At 33.1% G+C, this 17,273-nt stretch overlaps 1 protein-coding gene across 1 annotated transcript; it reads left to right on the top strand.

Moving 5' to 3' along the window:
- Positions 1–240: 240 nt before the first annotated feature.
- LOC105788037 (CASP-like protein 3A2) lies at positions 241–2,070 on the top strand. Its single transcript, XM_012614716.2, has 3 exons — positions 241–674; positions 1,471–1,609; positions 1,694–2,070. The coding sequence occupies exons 1-3, from the start codon at positions 361–363 to the stop codon at positions 1,907–1,909; spliced, it is 669 nt and encodes a 222-aa protein (XP_012470170.1). The 5' UTR covers positions 241–360; the 3' UTR covers positions 1,910–2,070.
- Positions 2,071–17,273: the final 15,203 nt, after the last annotated feature.

Here is a 17,273-nt window from a genome sequence, read left to right as displayed (position 1 = left end):
GATTAATATTTTAATTTTTAAAAATAAAAATATATATTATATTATAATATAATAATATTTCACTTTATTTAAATTAATTTTATAGAAAAATTAAGTTCCTTGAAGGGACTCTTAAAATATTATTTATATTATTCAAAAAGAGAAATCATAAAAGAACCTTTTTGTTTGAACAATAATCATTTTTACGTAAAACAAACACATAGGGAATAAAACATATATTTTTAGCAAGTCATGTTCGATAAAATATACGCTCTGCTTGCCCTTTATAAACCCCTCTCGGGTAGCTCCTTCATCCAATAATCTTGTACAACAAAACATATATATCCCATTTCAAAGAAAGTCACATAGCTTTGAGAGATAATGATGAATGGCCACAAAACAGAGCCGGCACCGCCACCACCACCTCCACCGCCATCTGCAACGCCGAGGCAGCTGACGGAGGCCAAGGTGATGGCGGAGGAGAATGGTCGGCAAGGTGAGCCCTGTGTAAGGTCCAAGACTGGAGGAACCTTGACGAAAGGGAATGTGGTGGTGCTGACACTCCGGCTGTTGTGCATGGCTACTTCAGTTACAGCCATGTCGTTCATGGTCACCGCCCGTCAGGTTAGCGCTGCTTCCTTCTATGGATTTCAGCTCCAGCTCCACTCCAAATGGTCTTTCTCTTACTCCTTTGAGTAAGTATATTTAACCTTAATTTACATCTTTCAACTTCTTTCTAGTATTTTGTTTTCTTACTTTACCTTGTGAAGTTGAAAGTTTTCGTTTGTTTGTTTGCTGAGAAAGTGAAGGAAAATGGAGAGCTCACCTAACGGGGTCCTATTAAGTGTGTGAGCTTTTGATCTTTCGGTTACTTTTGTCATCTTGTTTCACCGACCAAAGGGGCAAAAAATAGGGTTATCACTTCACTCCTTTGGTTTAACTAGTTGAGAAATTAAAAATTCTGAAATACTTGGAATTTGCTGTTATTTTTGTGTACATAATGCTTGAATTGAGATCAATATCAAGTATAAAATACATTGGGAGCTGTCTTTGTATGTATAGTTTTATATGCAATCAAACTCCATTAATTATTTTTTTTATATTGGCATTTTTATCAATAAAATAATCCCTTAGATTGCGGTTTCTATGCTTTTTTTTGACAAAAATTAACGGGGTGAAGTAAGCAATTTTGTTTGACATGAACAGAATTCAGACCCGTGAGTGTTGGATTTTCCATTTTAATACTATATGCTTTATAGTTGTAGGATTCCCTTTGTTTTCTTTGTAAACGTTTTTCTCCTGGGTTTCCCGATACATTTTGAAGCTTTCCCATACATTATTTGGCCTTTGGTTGATTTCCATGAACATGTGTTGGTTTTTGAGTAGTTTAAGGTGGGGTAACTTTTTCCGACCTGAAAGAAGGAAAATGCTGAAGTTTGGTTGGTAAATTAATTAATTAATTAATTAATTAATTAATTAATTATGAAACAGATATCTTGTTGGAGTAACAGCGACTGCAACAGCTTACTCTTTGCTCCAATTACTCATTGCCGGCTCAAGGCTACTAGTGAAGAAATCTCCAGTGATTCCCTCAAGAAACCAAGCATGGCTTGTTTTTGCTGGAGATCAGGTATATAGCATGTCTTCATGTTCATGCGACACATGCATACCCTTAATTTGATCCATTATTGTTGAATGATATATACGCGTGCAGATATTGGCATATGCAATGATGAGTGCTGGATCGGCAGCATCGGGTGTAGCCAACCTGAACCGAACCGGAATCCGACACACAGCGTTGCCCAATTTTTGCAAGTCATTGGATAGCTTCTGCGATCATGTTACCGTCTCAATAGCCTTCACTTTCTTCAGCTGTGTTATGTACGCTGCCGCCGCTGTTCAGGATGTAATCTGGCTCTCCACCCATTGAATTTACTTCATCATCTTCTTGCCATATATATATGTACAAGGTTTAATTAATTAGTTTAGCTTATTATTAGTTAGTTTTGTTCATGGATGTTGAAGTTTGGTGGCTATGGTGCCTTTTGTAAAAGAGGGAATAAAGACGTATGCATGCCTCTTTCAAGTTAATTGTCCCTCCTTTGACAACCTAGCCTTAATTTCCACCCACTAGCAAAGCATGAGTAAGCTATCTTAAGAATATTTCTTAATTTTTGTTTACAGTAACATTATTTTAAGAAAATTAAGACAAAATTATCAATTATAATTGTTAATAATGTCAAAATTTTATTAAGTAATGTTTTTTTAAAGAAAAATCATAAAACATTTCTTAAAACCTAAAAAGTTGTTGCTCAAGATTTTATGTATGTAATAACTTTATAAAATATTGATAAAAAGAATAAAATATTATTTTGATTGAGATGATAAAGACGAAAAAATTCAAAGTTATAATGGTTTGGATATGAAACTCTTTATATGCATTTATTTTTAAATTTTATATAAAATATTAACAAAACAATAACAGCCTTAAAATAATATTTATTTCTTTGTATAAATACTGACTTTTTAATAAATTCACAATTAAATAATAAAAAATCTTAAATAATTGTGTTGTTAATATTGTATACAGATATGTTCAGTCTTTCAGGGAAAATTTGGTCTGCAACAGTTATTGGAAAGGTTCATATACACGTCAGTCATCTGAGTTCTAGGCTTCGTGAAAAGTGTATGATATAATGTATATGAATTTGCATGACTTGAAGATGAAGATGATGAGCTAAATAATATTGGATATTGGGAATGATAAATCTTCCAATGATACTGCTGCATTCAGATGATATATAAAAATCCCATATGTTTCGCCTTAACGTCACTTGAGTTATCTCATTTAACCTATCCATCACACTTGTGAAAAGATAATTTTAAAATAATAAATATTTTAAAATTAATTATATTTTAAAATTTTAATTACAAAATTTTAAAATGATTATTTTCAATAATTACTTATAAGTGTCGTTAAAAAAAGAATGAATGATGAAAATTTTAGGTTGAAGTTTAGTACATTTCCTATATATCATAAAATTCATTTTAATCTATCTACTATTTAAAGAAATACATTAGTCTCTGAATGTTTGAAAACTGATATTTTATTCCTTGCATGTTAATTTTATTGTTAATGAAATGACACAACTTAACGATAACTAACGTGACATTAAATCAAATATTATATTATATTAAAAAATCTAAACAACAATTTTGAAGAATGAGTAGAGGTAACAAATTGATTTTGCTTTTACACCCCCAAATTGTTTTAGATTCTATTTTGTACATAATTATTGTGTTTAAATTATTTGTAGTTTGAACCACACCAGCCACCATAAAACTATTGTCTATCCATTTGTTTTCAAGATTAAGAATCTTTTTAATTTGATTTAATGACACATCAGCTGCTGTTAAGCCACGCCATCCCATTAATGCATAGTTATCGTGTAGAGGTAGAGACTAAAATGTTAGCTTTTCAAATGTGCAGAAACTAGAACATTCCTTCTAATAGTAGAATGACTAAATTGAAGTTTTTGATATGGTATAGGGACTTGTATTGAACTTTAACTATTTTTTGATAATAAATGAGATAATTAAAATAACGAAAAGTATGTTATAAAATAAAGAATAAAGAACAAGAGAATAAGAGAACAAAGATAAGTAATTCTTTTAGTGACCAAAAGTTATATTTACAATGTTTCTCCAATATCTATATTTATAAATATGAGAAGCATAAATGAAATAAGATTCTACTCCTAATGGACGTTAGAGTCCTATAGTACATCAAGTTTCTTATTCTAATAGACATCCACTTTTATAATAATAAAATATTTATAAGAAAGTAAAAGTTATTGGAGAAGTTGATTATCTTTAGTACATTTGTATTTTTTATGAGAGAAAATAGGAAAAGTTATATTTATTAGAAAAGAATGTTACTAACGTAATCTTTTAAATATATATTAGGTTAGGTTTTATATTTTGGATTTTGTATCTTTTATTTTATTTGAATTGATATCACTAAATCAAGTCACACCAAATTTAGTGAAGCACTTACATAATAATACAAATATATATCATATATTCGCCTTACCTATGCCAGCTCTCTTCCATTTAACCTTTAATTAATATATACACACATTATACATATTCACAAAATTGTTAATCAGAGTGGTAGCAGCCTTACTTATAAAAATGAGAATATAAGTTCAAATCCTAAAAGTGAACTTGTTGAGAACATTTACGTTTAATACTCATGGCCCAATAAGAATTAATCTCAACCCCAATGTGACTTGGAGACACCTTGGCCCTTGGGTATAGAATTAGTCGAACATACCATACACCATCCTTACACATTGCAGGCAAAACTCAAATAATAATCCCTACACATTGGGTCACCATTCTTAAGATTCCTTGACTATAACACACCTCACCCATCTTGTTCTACAGTATGGATGAGAGATGCTACGGGGACACTTTTATAACTTAACAAAATTTCCCTTTGTATATAAGTATCCCTTTTTCCTATCGCGGAAACATTCTTTAAAAAAATCGGCAATGTTGAGAGAGATATAAATGCAATTTGTAATCATTTTGAATCATGAAATACCAATGGGGACACAATTTAAGAACATGCAAGTTTTTTAGGCTCATTGGCTCAAATTGAGACCTTTCAATTTTAGCAAAATAAGAGTTTTACCATAACTTAAACTTCAAAACAATTTAATAAAATAAAATAAATTCAAGTTTAAATAGTTTTTAAAGCTTTAAAAAAATTTTAAAATCATTTATAAGAGGTTTAAGGATGATCGGATGCGCTGGGACCTAAAATGGGCCCCCATGAGTCAAATTGAACCAAAACAGTGTAGTAAGCCAAGTTTAACCTAGATGTATCGGTACCTAGGTAGATGTATTGATACATTCACTCCAGTATGCCCATTTTTGTTGTTTAACTCAATTATTCCGAAACAATTGAGCCAAGTATCGAAACTTGAGTCCCCTAGAGCAAAAATCAATAAAAAAACACTCTATAACATCCTTAAACATTACCAAAACATATCAATAAGTTCTAAATCAAATCAAACACATTCAAGTGACATTTAAAACCAACATTCATCATGAAAATGAGCTTAAAGTGATTTTAAACCAAAGTTTAATTTACAAATCATCAATTCAAATACATTCTTAACATAGAATCATAAAACATCTTAATTACAAATCTTAAGACCACATTTTATACTGAATGTTCTATCTTCACATTAAGTCTTAATTTATAAGTCATATACACATTATCACGTACCAAATTCATTTGTTGTGCAAGGTAGATTTTATTGACATAATGATCGTGAAATTGGTCATATTGACATCTTACCACATTGTCCTCATTGATAACACATTTCAAAATTGTTTACTGACCGCACCCCAGCATGCGTGTGCTGAGGCTTAGAAATCTATAATCAAGTATGGAATTATACTGTTGTATCTACAAGCGAACATGTCAAATTGTAATATAGAATTTTTTTACAACGAAACACGTAAGTATTCTGAGGATCGTACCCAATGGAAGTTTGTTTAAACTAAATTAACAATAAGGAAGAACACACTAACCTAGGTTTAAATAGATACTAATTTACTTATCACATTATGACTAAAACTAAAATAGAGATTTTGTAGAAAAGAACTAAAGTGCATAAAAGAAGGAACACCAAATTAACAATCAGATTAAGTAGAAAGAAGGGTGATTAACTTCCGTTTTTATGATTAACTTAAATTTAGGGGTTTTTACTGATTAGCTAACAATTAACCTAATTAATACATTTGATAGTACTAGAAAGAACATATGTTTTCTCCCTACTTATTGGTTAATTTGTACCCATTTAGTTATCTTTAGCACATATTTTAGCATTTTCAGTTTGGTAAATTGCATTTTATAACTCAGTGGATTTTAGCCTATTTATCCTTAATTTTTTTCATATTTGGGTACTGATGTCGCTGCATGAGCATTTTCAGATTGCACCTAGAATTGTCGCCACATCTGACAGCTGTCCGGATGAGAACAAAAATGTATGAGTTGTCCAGTCTGGTATAACCAACTTGTATGTACAGAGGCAGCAGGACTTTGATGAAATGACACCTATACTGTTTGGAAGAAGATAAATATTCACATAAAAGAGAAAAAAGAAAGAGGGGGATGAGAGTTTTTTGGATTATCATCTTCTTCAACTTATCCTTTGAAACTTTCGGCTATGGCTGCTTAAGTTTTCTATAGGTGAACCGACGTGAAAGGGATGCAGACAACTTTTGACGAGGAGCCCTGAGTGCGACACAAGAGGGAATAGAGAGAATCAAGTCGAGTTATCTAGGAATAGTATTCTCCACTTGTTTCTTTTATTTTTCTTTTCTAAATAATGGTGATTACTTTCTATTTCATGTGTGTACGAAAGTATACATGATTTTTGAGTTAAATGTTATTTTATTCAATCTTGCTTATACGATTTAATCCTTGGGTTTGAATATGTTTTAGCACGGAAGTGTTATTGCAGTCACTAACATTGGAAGGTGCAGTGATAGTTCAAGCTCACAAGCATGACAATGGAAGTTGCTTGGGGATTGGAGGAATTTAATCCACTTGTTCTTAATAGTGTTCCATTGCCATCATCGGAAGGTGTGACTAATGTGCATGTTTAAGTCTTTGATTAAATATAGAAGTTAAGCTTGGTAATATAATCATTGCAATTTAATGCATCGACAATCACCTATCCTTTTATACCTTGTGAGCACTTAGCATTTTGTTGAATATTCACGTTGGGGATCTCAGTTTATCAATATTATATTTTATCTTATTATTTTTAAGTTATTGCTTCGACAACTACTTTCACAATTTATCTCATTCCCATCTGTTTATTACACTAACATTGATAGACAAAAGACAACCATCCTTGTGGAATCGATATCCGATAGACTCATATCTGTCTATTATACTAGCATCAACAGTGTACGCTTGCACATTATTGCTGTGATGTTCACAATCGATCAACCTTTCAGTCTATAACTAAGTTAATTGATCGACTTAACTCACTTATCTTTTGACCTGATGAATTAAATCAGGCATGTAATGCCCTCGACCGGATCTAATTCGCTGGATCAGAATATTGGGTATTACAACTCTATTTCAGACTTTCTTAAAACAAAACATACTCATTTTCAACATTTACATCTTATTTAAGGATACTATTCCAACAACTTACAACTGAATGTATTGTAGATATTTACAACCATTGTACAATACTTTAAATAGCGAGGACTTACAGCAAAATATCATAACTTAATTAAAATGTTCTATTAGTTTTATCCTTTAGTGATAATACCGACTACAATTGTGTTGCCAACACATTCTATATGCATAATAGTCTGCCCTACCACCTTTGGCATAACTTTGGCGTCATTTCTCCTAGCATAAACCCAATCACCTTAACTGTAACACAATACACAAAGGTAAGTTCATGATAACTTAGTGAGTTAACCTTCATTTACCTGTATTGTCTCAATTCAATGCATCTGGGAATTTCACTATCATCTCATTGATCTTCATTCTTTGACTTGACTTTGGCAAGTACCTAGCTTCTTCATACCATAAACGCCATACCTTGCTTTGTTACCATTTTTAACCCTTAGCATCTTTGGTACATTATTTGTATTCTTCAACCAACCTTTTAGTGATTACCTTAATTGTTCTCATTATGGAACTCCCACCTACAAAAAACTATTGATCAAGTTGATCTTTTAGTCTACTTGGTTCATTCTATAAATTTGCCACAACATTTCTTACAGAATTGTGTCTCTCAATTTTCACCATACGTACTATTCCTTCAGTGTTCGCCAGATGTACCATTCTTTTAGTTTTTGCATACGTACTATTCATTTAGAGTTCACTATATGTATTATTCCTTCAGTGTTCGCCATATGTACCATTCCTTTAGTGTTTTCCATACGTACTATTCTTTCAGAGTTCACCATATGTACTATTCCTTTAGTATTTTCCATATGTACTATTCCTTCAATATTTACCATACCATCCAGTCCTTCAGAGTTAGCCACACATACCATTTCTTCAGGGTTTGTTATAATTACCATTCTTATCTTTTAGGGTCCGTCTCAAAAGCTTTTCCTTTAGATGATTGCCATAAGAGCCTTCCTTTAGACTACGCCACAAAGGCCTTCCTTTTCATAGATCGCCACAAAGGCTTCCGTTTCATAGATTGCCACAAAGGCTTCCATTTCAGATACGTCACAAAGGCTTCTATTTCAGATACATCATAAAGGCTTCCATTTCATAGATTGCCACAAAGGCTTCCATGTCATATATTGCCACAAAGGCTTCCATTTCTCCGGTGTGTTCACAATAGGGATTCGCCTAAACTCACTTTACGTGAGGTTTGACCCTCATCGTTTTGGGTCATGCAGAGAACTCTATTAGGTAATAACCTTCTTTTTGTTATTTCTATATGATGCCATAACCCACTAGTTATGGTCTTATACGATATAGTCCTTCCATATGATGCCATAGCCCATCAACTATGGTCTTACACGATATGGTGTCATGAACTTCTTTTTCCAGATAATCATGTTTAAAGTCCCGACGGACTCCTTTGGATGACTTCACGGAAACAGACGTAGACTCACTTAACAAAATTTTTATGCATTGACACCCTTTTGACTCATTACTTTGATTCATCCTCATAACTCGACTAACATATAGATCTTAGCACATGTTTCTAGACATGCTCATACAACCATGCTTTAACTTCAAGGTTCATCTCACTTGTTGAAACTGGTTAGATTTCATAATAACTATTCATGAAAACCCATCAGACATTCATATATTACATAACCATCATACTATACTTTCCTAGATTCAAATTCGTAGTTTGATTACTTTTTATAGAGGTATCTCAAATACACAGGATACATGCAAGAGTCAGCTTAGGGACTCATCTTACATCCACGAATAGCAACTTGATCTTCAGATCTAAACATCCGTCATGGGATCTCAACAATTCACTACTTGTAAGACATAAGGATACCATTAAAACTCATTCATATACCTTTTATTATCATCTGAAACCCAGAAAAACTCCATACAACACCTTACTATCTCATCTCATTATTTATATACATAAAACATACTTACTCTTTCAGAAGTCAACATGCAAGTCCATAGTACTTACCAAGGATATGAAACAACCTTTTACATGAATTTCAATCCTTAGTTTTAGCTTAGCAAGAAAGATCCCCTATCAGCTCTAAAGTGAGACAAAAATGGTGTTTTCAAATAGAAGGAAGAAGATAACTCTCTCTCTCCTTTTCTTTTCTAAAGCTCATATCAAGGTATATATATAGACAACTCATGTTTCCATAGTGGAATTTAACACGCATCATCAACCTTCAACATTGCCCTCTCAGGGGATAACAGTTGTAAGGTTATTCTTACAAGAGTCTATAATCTTTACGTATCTTTGATTTACCCCATCGTTCATTCTTGACCATCTCATAAAAATGTAACTTGTACAGTAACTAGGCAAACTTGGTGTACCTTACCTTTGGAGTTATCTTTGTTACAAAAAGAACCCTTAATACTCTTACCATTCCCTTCTTTTTCACATACCCGTACCTTCCAGAGAACATTCTTTACCTTATACTTTATAAGTAACTAATTGCTTTAAGTATACGCCAGAGGCATCAATTGGGAAGATAGGACTGCGCCACTCAGATTCCTTCGGCTACTTGCTCAACATAGGTCCTGCCCATTCTGGGTATTATAGGGCTAGGTTGAACTTGTGATAAGTAGAATACCCATTCGGTCTCATCTACCTAAATTACTTCTTAGAGTCATCAATTTTAAGGTTTAATCATATTCAACCTAATCCAACTAACCAATTTAAAAACCCTAAATCCTATCTAACCACTTCCACTTCAGTCAATCAACCAACCTAGGGTTTAGTTACTAACCATTCTAGATGCAAACATTCCTACCCAGTTATCTAACATTCAATTAAATGCAAAATAAAAGAGAAAGGAAAGAGTTACCTAGAAATCCAAAAATATTGATTTGGAGATCAATTGCTCGAACCCATGAACAATTAATTGATTGTTGTGTTGGAGAAAATTGTAACAGAAAATAAAAGAAACAAAAAAAACTAAAAAGAAATTTTAATTGAAAATATCAAAGTATTGCGGTAACTAAAAAGAAGCTAAATCTATTCTAAAACCCTCATGAATCTATGAAAAGAACTAAGAATAAAACTAAAAATTCCTCTTAAATTTGTTCTCATGAGCTAATAATTATAGTGTTAATGTATTATGACCTATTTAGGTCAATTACAAGTTGCTTAATAGGTTAAGTGCGATTGTACAGACTAAAACACCCTTTTAGAATTGCTAGCCTCGTCGATCTATGTCACAAATTTGTTGGCAAAATACTTGGCCTTTGGGACTTAGGTGGAATGTCGCGACTTTGCCTTCTTGATGTCATGACATTGTCTCTAGTAGCTTGCCTCGTGGATTTGAGTTGGAAAATCGGCTAAGTGTTGAGGCTTGCTTCAATGTTATGACTTTCTCCTTGGATGTTGTGACATCCATGGTAGTCCACTGACTCATTGGTTTAAGTTGTTGCCCTACATACTCAATCAACTTGTTAGTTCTTCTTTAGACCCGGATCGACCTAAAAGGTCATAAAACAATACAAAAGCTCAATTTATTCAATTTAAACTTAAAAATTAAATAATATTAAAAATGAACATAAAAGATATAAAATTACTTGAGTATAAACTCCTTAAGTAGTGAAAAGAGCTAAATTCGCCACAATAAATTGTGGAAGATCATTCACAATTACCAAATCATATTAATAACAATTCCATGGCAATTAAATAATTCATAGTGCATTATGGTCAAGACTGATTAAGCCAACATTTTTTAACCACTTAGTTTCAACATTTTAACCTATGGTATTTAGACACATTCATTACACCGCTATTCTCATATTTATTACACAATATCATCGATTTCCTAAGTATGTTAGTATAGGAAAAGTAAAAGTATCCAAGGGTACTTTCATCTTAGATGCACACATACTAAAAATAAAAGCTTTCAATCACTTGAATCCATCCTCACCTTGCTTGAGATTCTATTCCACATTATTTCCTCATTTCCTTATACACAAAAATATATCCATTTATTAGCATATAACTTTCCAAGTTTTCTCTCAGCAACCACACTCAAATATCAAGCTAGGAGAGACGAAAAACACACCTACCTTATTGAATTTTTCTCTCTCTAGCTTTAACTTTCTCTCTCAAGAGCCATACAAACCTTAGCTAAAAGTGGAGGATTTGAATCTAGAAAGGAGTATGTTTTCTAGGTTATTTTAACAAGAACTCAAGTTTAGGGTTGAGATCTTAAGAAAATTTGAAAAGAAAAACAAGAAAAAATAAAAAGAGAAGAACCCATGAAGGAAGAGGGAGGCATATCTAGAATAAGAAACTAATACTAGTTTTTTTGTTTTTTTATAATATCAAATAAGACCAAGTCACACTTGGTCAAAATCTAAGTCAAATTCGTGATACTTTATCTCACCATTTCATTCACATTCAATGCTCAAAATTCATTTCATATATCAATTATCTGATCAAGATAATATTTCTATTATAAAATACTTAAGAAATAAGCAAAATGCCCTTATATGCCTCTTAACAAAAATTTTCACAAAAAATAGGCACGTATTCAAAAATCATTAGTCACATTTAACTCTTAATAATAATCCTTGGATGGTGAAAAGTACACTTTTACCCTTCTTTTAGTAAAAATGGGAAATTTACAATTTAGTCTTTAGGCTATTCAAATATTTTCCAATTTGGTACAAAAGTGATTCCAGTAATGCCAATACATTCCAAGTTATCATCATACCAAATAATCAACAACAATATTGCCAACAATATTGGTCAAAATTTCATTTTATTCCAACTTTTTAGAATTTATAATTTAATAATTTTTACCATATTTTTTACATACAAAATTATTTTCATTGATTTTCCAACTCCAATAACAAGTTTACTTTCATAGAAATTCTCTATTTGACTCGTTTCACAATTTTCTTGAAATTTCACTATGTCCAGTCCCAGAATATTGCCAAATGTCTTATTGGAAATTTTGGGAAAAGCTAATTTTGTTCTGGGTATTTGAATCCTAAATGATTGAAAGAACAAAGCGATATCATTATCCCAAGCTTTATACATAGACAAGATATTGAAACGTTATGCAATGACCGATTCGAATAAGGGAAACCAACCTTCTGTATCAAGATTTCATCTTTCTTTAAAGGATTTCCATAAGATAGTGGAAGAAAGAGAAAAACATGAGAAATGTTCATTAGGCTTCAGCAATAGGAAGTCTCATGTATGATATGTTATGCACACGTTCAGATATCTGTTTCATAGTGGGGTTGGTGAGTCGATATCAGTCGAATCTAGGACTAAGACACTAGCAAGCAGTTAAGCATATACTCAAGTATTTACAGAGAACGAGGGATTATATGCTTTTTTATTCCAGAGGAGATCTTACTCCTATTTGATATACTGATTCTAACTTCCAAACGTGTTGAGATTCAAGGAAATTGACATCGGGTTGTGTTTTTGTCCTAAGCGGTAGGTCTATTGTGTGGAGAACTCTAGAGTTGTACTGTTGAATCCACTATGGAGGTTGAATATGTGGCTATTTTTTAGGGTACAAAAGAAGCAATATGGCTTCAAAAGTTCCTTACAAATCTTGAATTTGTTCTTGGAATGAAAAATGCTATCATACTCTATTGTGACAACAGTGCGAAATTAGCTAATACTAAGGAAATGAGAAACCACAAGAAGATGAAACATATTAGAAAGTATCACATCATAAGGGAGGCAGTTGCAGATGAAATTATGGATATAGTCAAAATTGCATCTGAGGATAACCTTACAGACCCGTTTACCAAGACTCTACTAGCTAGGTGTTTTGAGAAACACATTAAGAGCATGGGAATACAAAATATGACTCATCTACTTCACTAGGTCAATGGGAGACTATTGGATCTTGTAACCTAAATGTAGTATATTCGTTTGTAAACCTTGTAATTTTTTTGAACAGATTGGTTAATAAAATTATTCATGGATTACATTAATATACTTTGTATAATGTCCTAATGTGGTTTTTGCATACAAAGCAAAACTGAAGCAAATATTGGCTCACTAGTTGTCTAATATTTGAACAAATACTAAGTGGTATTATGTGGTTGGATCGTAACATAGAAAGACAACTTATATCAGTAAATGAACTTAAACATTTCGTTAGTCTAATCGAAATTGAGAAAACTAATTGAAAGACTAATATGCCATTTATTAAGTCCAATTGAAGAGATGCATTATCTTGGAAATCAGAGCGGATTACTCCTAGGAGATAGAAACATAGATGTGATTGACTGGGTTGACAGTGCATTAGAATGGACCCAAGAAGAATAGATCCTGAATCTGTTTATTGATTTATTCACTTGTGATGGTCATAGTGTGACATACCTTAATCCTGAGTTGATGAAAGACTGTGTATGCGTGGCTCGTATACTTTGATGTAAGTATAACCCAGGTTGTAACACTCGATGCTTGACATGTTCGTTGAATCCAGGTATCAAATGCCACAATAACCCGAATTACTTGATGAAATTTCTTTTTTTGAATTAAGTTACTTAATCAAATTATATTGTCTAATGATAAAAACTTTAAAGCTTCATTTTCTTTGATAAATTACAAAAGTTCTAGAGCAAGGCTTGAAAACTTAAAATGACAACTAAAACCCAGAGGCAAAGCCTCTACGGGTGCCTCTATATACACATGTAAGCCTCCACATTTTGCCTCAATCCCAAAAAAGTTTGGCTTGGTCCCCCACGATTTTTGAATCTTTTACTATCTTGTATTTAAGCAAAAAACTTATAAGTTCAGGAAAACTTAGTGAGATATGCATACAAAATTTAAGAAAAACGCAAGGTGTCCAATTCAAAATTTAAATCCCTATTATTTGCATTTAGCATCTCTGGTGAGCTACGCTTGGAGATTGCCCAAGTGATTTCGAATTTTGCGAGCTTTCCCACATTTCATTAACCTTACAATTTTAACTAAGGCTCCTTAATTGTACCAGAATACTCGTGCTCTATCGATTTATGTCTTATGGAGGTTGCCTAGAACATACAGTTCTAACCTTTGAAAGCTCATCAAAATCCCGGTCATTCCCCATGGCTATATTTGACTTCCACTTTCCACTATTCCTTAGGGGGATTTGCTGGCCGTTTGGCCTTGAACATATGTTTCCTCCTTTGAAAATTCTGATAAGGTTATTAAATATTTCGACTAATATTTTATCATCCTACAAATTATGATTGCATCACACCGTTGACTGATCCGTGCTTTCAGATCGCGTGAGAATTCCATAATTTCCTTGGTCACTGGTATTTACAGGTACCATGTTTACCTCCTTAAGCGAGGAGTTTCCTTTCCCTTTTCACACTGTCGGGTGTGGAGACACATTCTGGGTACCCCTCTTAATCTGGTGGTTTATGTTCCTCAGATACACCAACTCATTTCTTCTCGTGACTTGCCATCCCTTGCACAACGTAGTCTCTGATCTCAACCTTAGCATCTTTCGTAAATTGTGGATTTTTCAAATATGATTCCCATGTCTAACTCTCTAGCGAGTTTCCCTTATCTACCGTTCTGATGGACCATACTGTGTTTTTTGTCCTAATAGAGTATCCCATGTTTAATGTCCCATCGGACTATCTCGTGTTTACCGTCTCATCAGGCTATACCATGTTTAACGTCCCGCCGGACTATCCCGTGTTTAATGTCCCATTGGACTATCTCATGCTTAACATCCCATCGAACTATCCAGTGTTTGATGTCCTGATGGACTACCTGAATTGCCATAGTCCAACTATGGTCTTACACCTTATAATCTTCATGTTTAATGTCCCAGCAGACTATCAAAGGATGCCATAGCATCTTTCAGCTATGGTCTTAGTCCTAACAACCATGATGTCATAGCATCTTTCAGCTATGGTCTTACTCATTTCTGTCATGATGTCATAGCATCTTTCAGCTACAGTCTTACTCATTTTAGGCGTATAGCCTCTGGTCAGTCTCATGGCCAAACCATGATCTTTTATTCATTGTCCCCATCATATTCAATCCATTCATTTGTTGTCTTATACTTTGATGCTTTAACACTATAGTTTTCCCTCCACAAGGCCTGGAGCTTCGCACATTACGGTTTGCACTCAAAAAGATCAAATGGTGGTATCTACAAAACCACCCTTTTTTCCCATTCCTAACTTCACCTAACCTATAGTTAGTCACCCCTTTCATATCATACATGCATTAGTCATGCATAGCATGTAGTGCATCATTAAGTAATGTACTATGTCGGTAATTCATTCAACAATCAATATGCATTTACGATCAGCATTAACATGATATTTTCTTATAACTTCATATAAAAAATAGAAGACAAAGATTGGATACTTTCCTTGTTTTCTCATCTTAAACAACTTAATTAATCCAAACGCCAGAGCCTCATTTGTCTTGGTGGCTAAGCATGGCAACCATGTTATGGTTAAACCAATGGTGGTAAATTCTCAAAAACCCCAAATCTTAAATTATACAAAAGCTTTGAGAGTCTTATTCTACTTCTTTCCTCAGTTCTTAAACGTAGAAGAAGATAAGGAAACTTACCAATTTCTCAATTTCTCCACCACCAAGCTTAGATTCAAGCCTTTTTTGCGACATCTAGAGCTTTCTTCATCTGTATTTCCTTCTTCTTTAGAGCAACTAAAAATGATGACTCTAGGGGGAGGTGAAAACTTAAAAACAAAAGTAAGAGAATTATGTCTCCACTCTTGCCCATATATATACTCCTTAGACAAGGTCCTCACCGACCCTTTCCAGCACCCATTCTTAATCACTTTGTCACCCACTTTTGGGAACCAGCCGGTTCCCATCTAACTGACCTAGAATTGGAATCTAACTATTCACAATTTAGTTACTAGGATTTCCCTAATTCCCCAATAGAGTTTGACACTTTGCTGGTCTTTTCAATTTAATCCTAGCTTTCTCAAATTTTTAAGCCATTTAGGGTAACCGAGTATGATAACTCTTCCACCCTTAAAAAAAATTCATCCTAAAAAATTCCAAATTTTCCCGAGGTAATGTCCACTTTATTTTCTTGTTTTAGAAAATTCTCTACGTACCTAAGGGTAATCACTTTCAACATTATTGGGGTCAAGTTGTTGCTTTATCACGCAAAATAGACTTTTATAATTCAATAAGGGTTTTACTTCTTCTCCCTATAAATAGATGGCACTGGTAGGGCTAAACACACAACTTTAACATATTGTTATTTTACTCGAAAATAGTGAGAATTTATTTTCTAATTATAAATTCTATTTTTTGAAAAAATAATTCTACAAGATTCTATTAATATAGATTTGTTTTTCCACTAAATGTAAAGTAAACAATTTTCGGTTCTGTGTTTGATTCGAGTTCATTCAAGCCCACACTAGAAGCAATTTATGGTACAAGAGCAACGGAGAAGGTCATTCGGTTGAAGTCCGAGAATGACAAGGATCCATCTAACTAAAAACACATATGTGATTTCGGTAAAAGGTTTATTCCTATAAATATCATAAAACATCTTGGTTTTTAAAATTTTAATTTCTCGTTATGCAAGAAAACCATTTTCAAACCAGATTTTTTCCAGAAACTACTAAGAAAGACTTCGTAACAACCCTTAGGCTATCTTAAAGTGCTTGTAATTATTTGGCCAATCTCATTAGTGGCTTCCAACTACAGCCCTTAGCTTGTAAATGTGAGGCCAAAACATTAATACAATCCCAAAAATTATCAGCGACAAATGAGGCCACATCATTTTGAATTCTTCCCCTTGAGACAATGAACCCAAAAAAGGTTTGCCTTTAGTAATCTGGCAAAGCTAAAGCATGACCCATGTTTGTAGTGGTGGAACTGGCCATAGTAATCTCATCTTCTAAATGGACCTTTATGTCAACTTCTTAAGGTCTAGTTCCAAACACGTAACTGTAGAAAGGAAGACACCAAATTTACCTTACACGTATATGTATTGACCATTATCAGGGTTCTAGTTGTTTTGTTTATCAACAATGGAATACTTATGTCCTTATGTTACTGAAAATAGCAAAGGCTCTGCTA

The sequence above is a fragment of the Gossypium raimondii genome, chromosome 2 (assembly GCF_025698545.1).
Source record: "Gossypium raimondii isolate GPD5lz chromosome 2, ASM2569854v1, whole genome shotgun sequence".
NCBI classification, from domain to species: domain Eukaryota; kingdom Viridiplantae; phylum Streptophyta; class Magnoliopsida; order Malvales; family Malvaceae; genus Gossypium; species Gossypium raimondii.
The sequence above is the reverse complement of the archived record's forward strand: the minus strand, read 5'-3'. Positions and strand labels throughout refer to the sequence as shown.

Bases quoted from the DNA above. Each gene is read 5' to 3' on its own strand.
- LOC105788037 (XM_012614716.2), top strand. From the start codon at position 361: ATGATGAATGGCCACAAAACAGAGCCGGCACCGCCACCACCACCTCCA. The intron at 675-1,470 runs GTAAGTATATTT...ATTATGAAACAG, and splicing joins TCTTTCTCTTACTCCTTTGA to ATATCTTGTTGGAGTAACAG. The intron at 1,610-1,693 runs GTATATAGCATG...ATACGCGTGCAG, and splicing joins TTGTTTTTGCTGGAGATCAG to ATATTGGCATATGCAATGAT.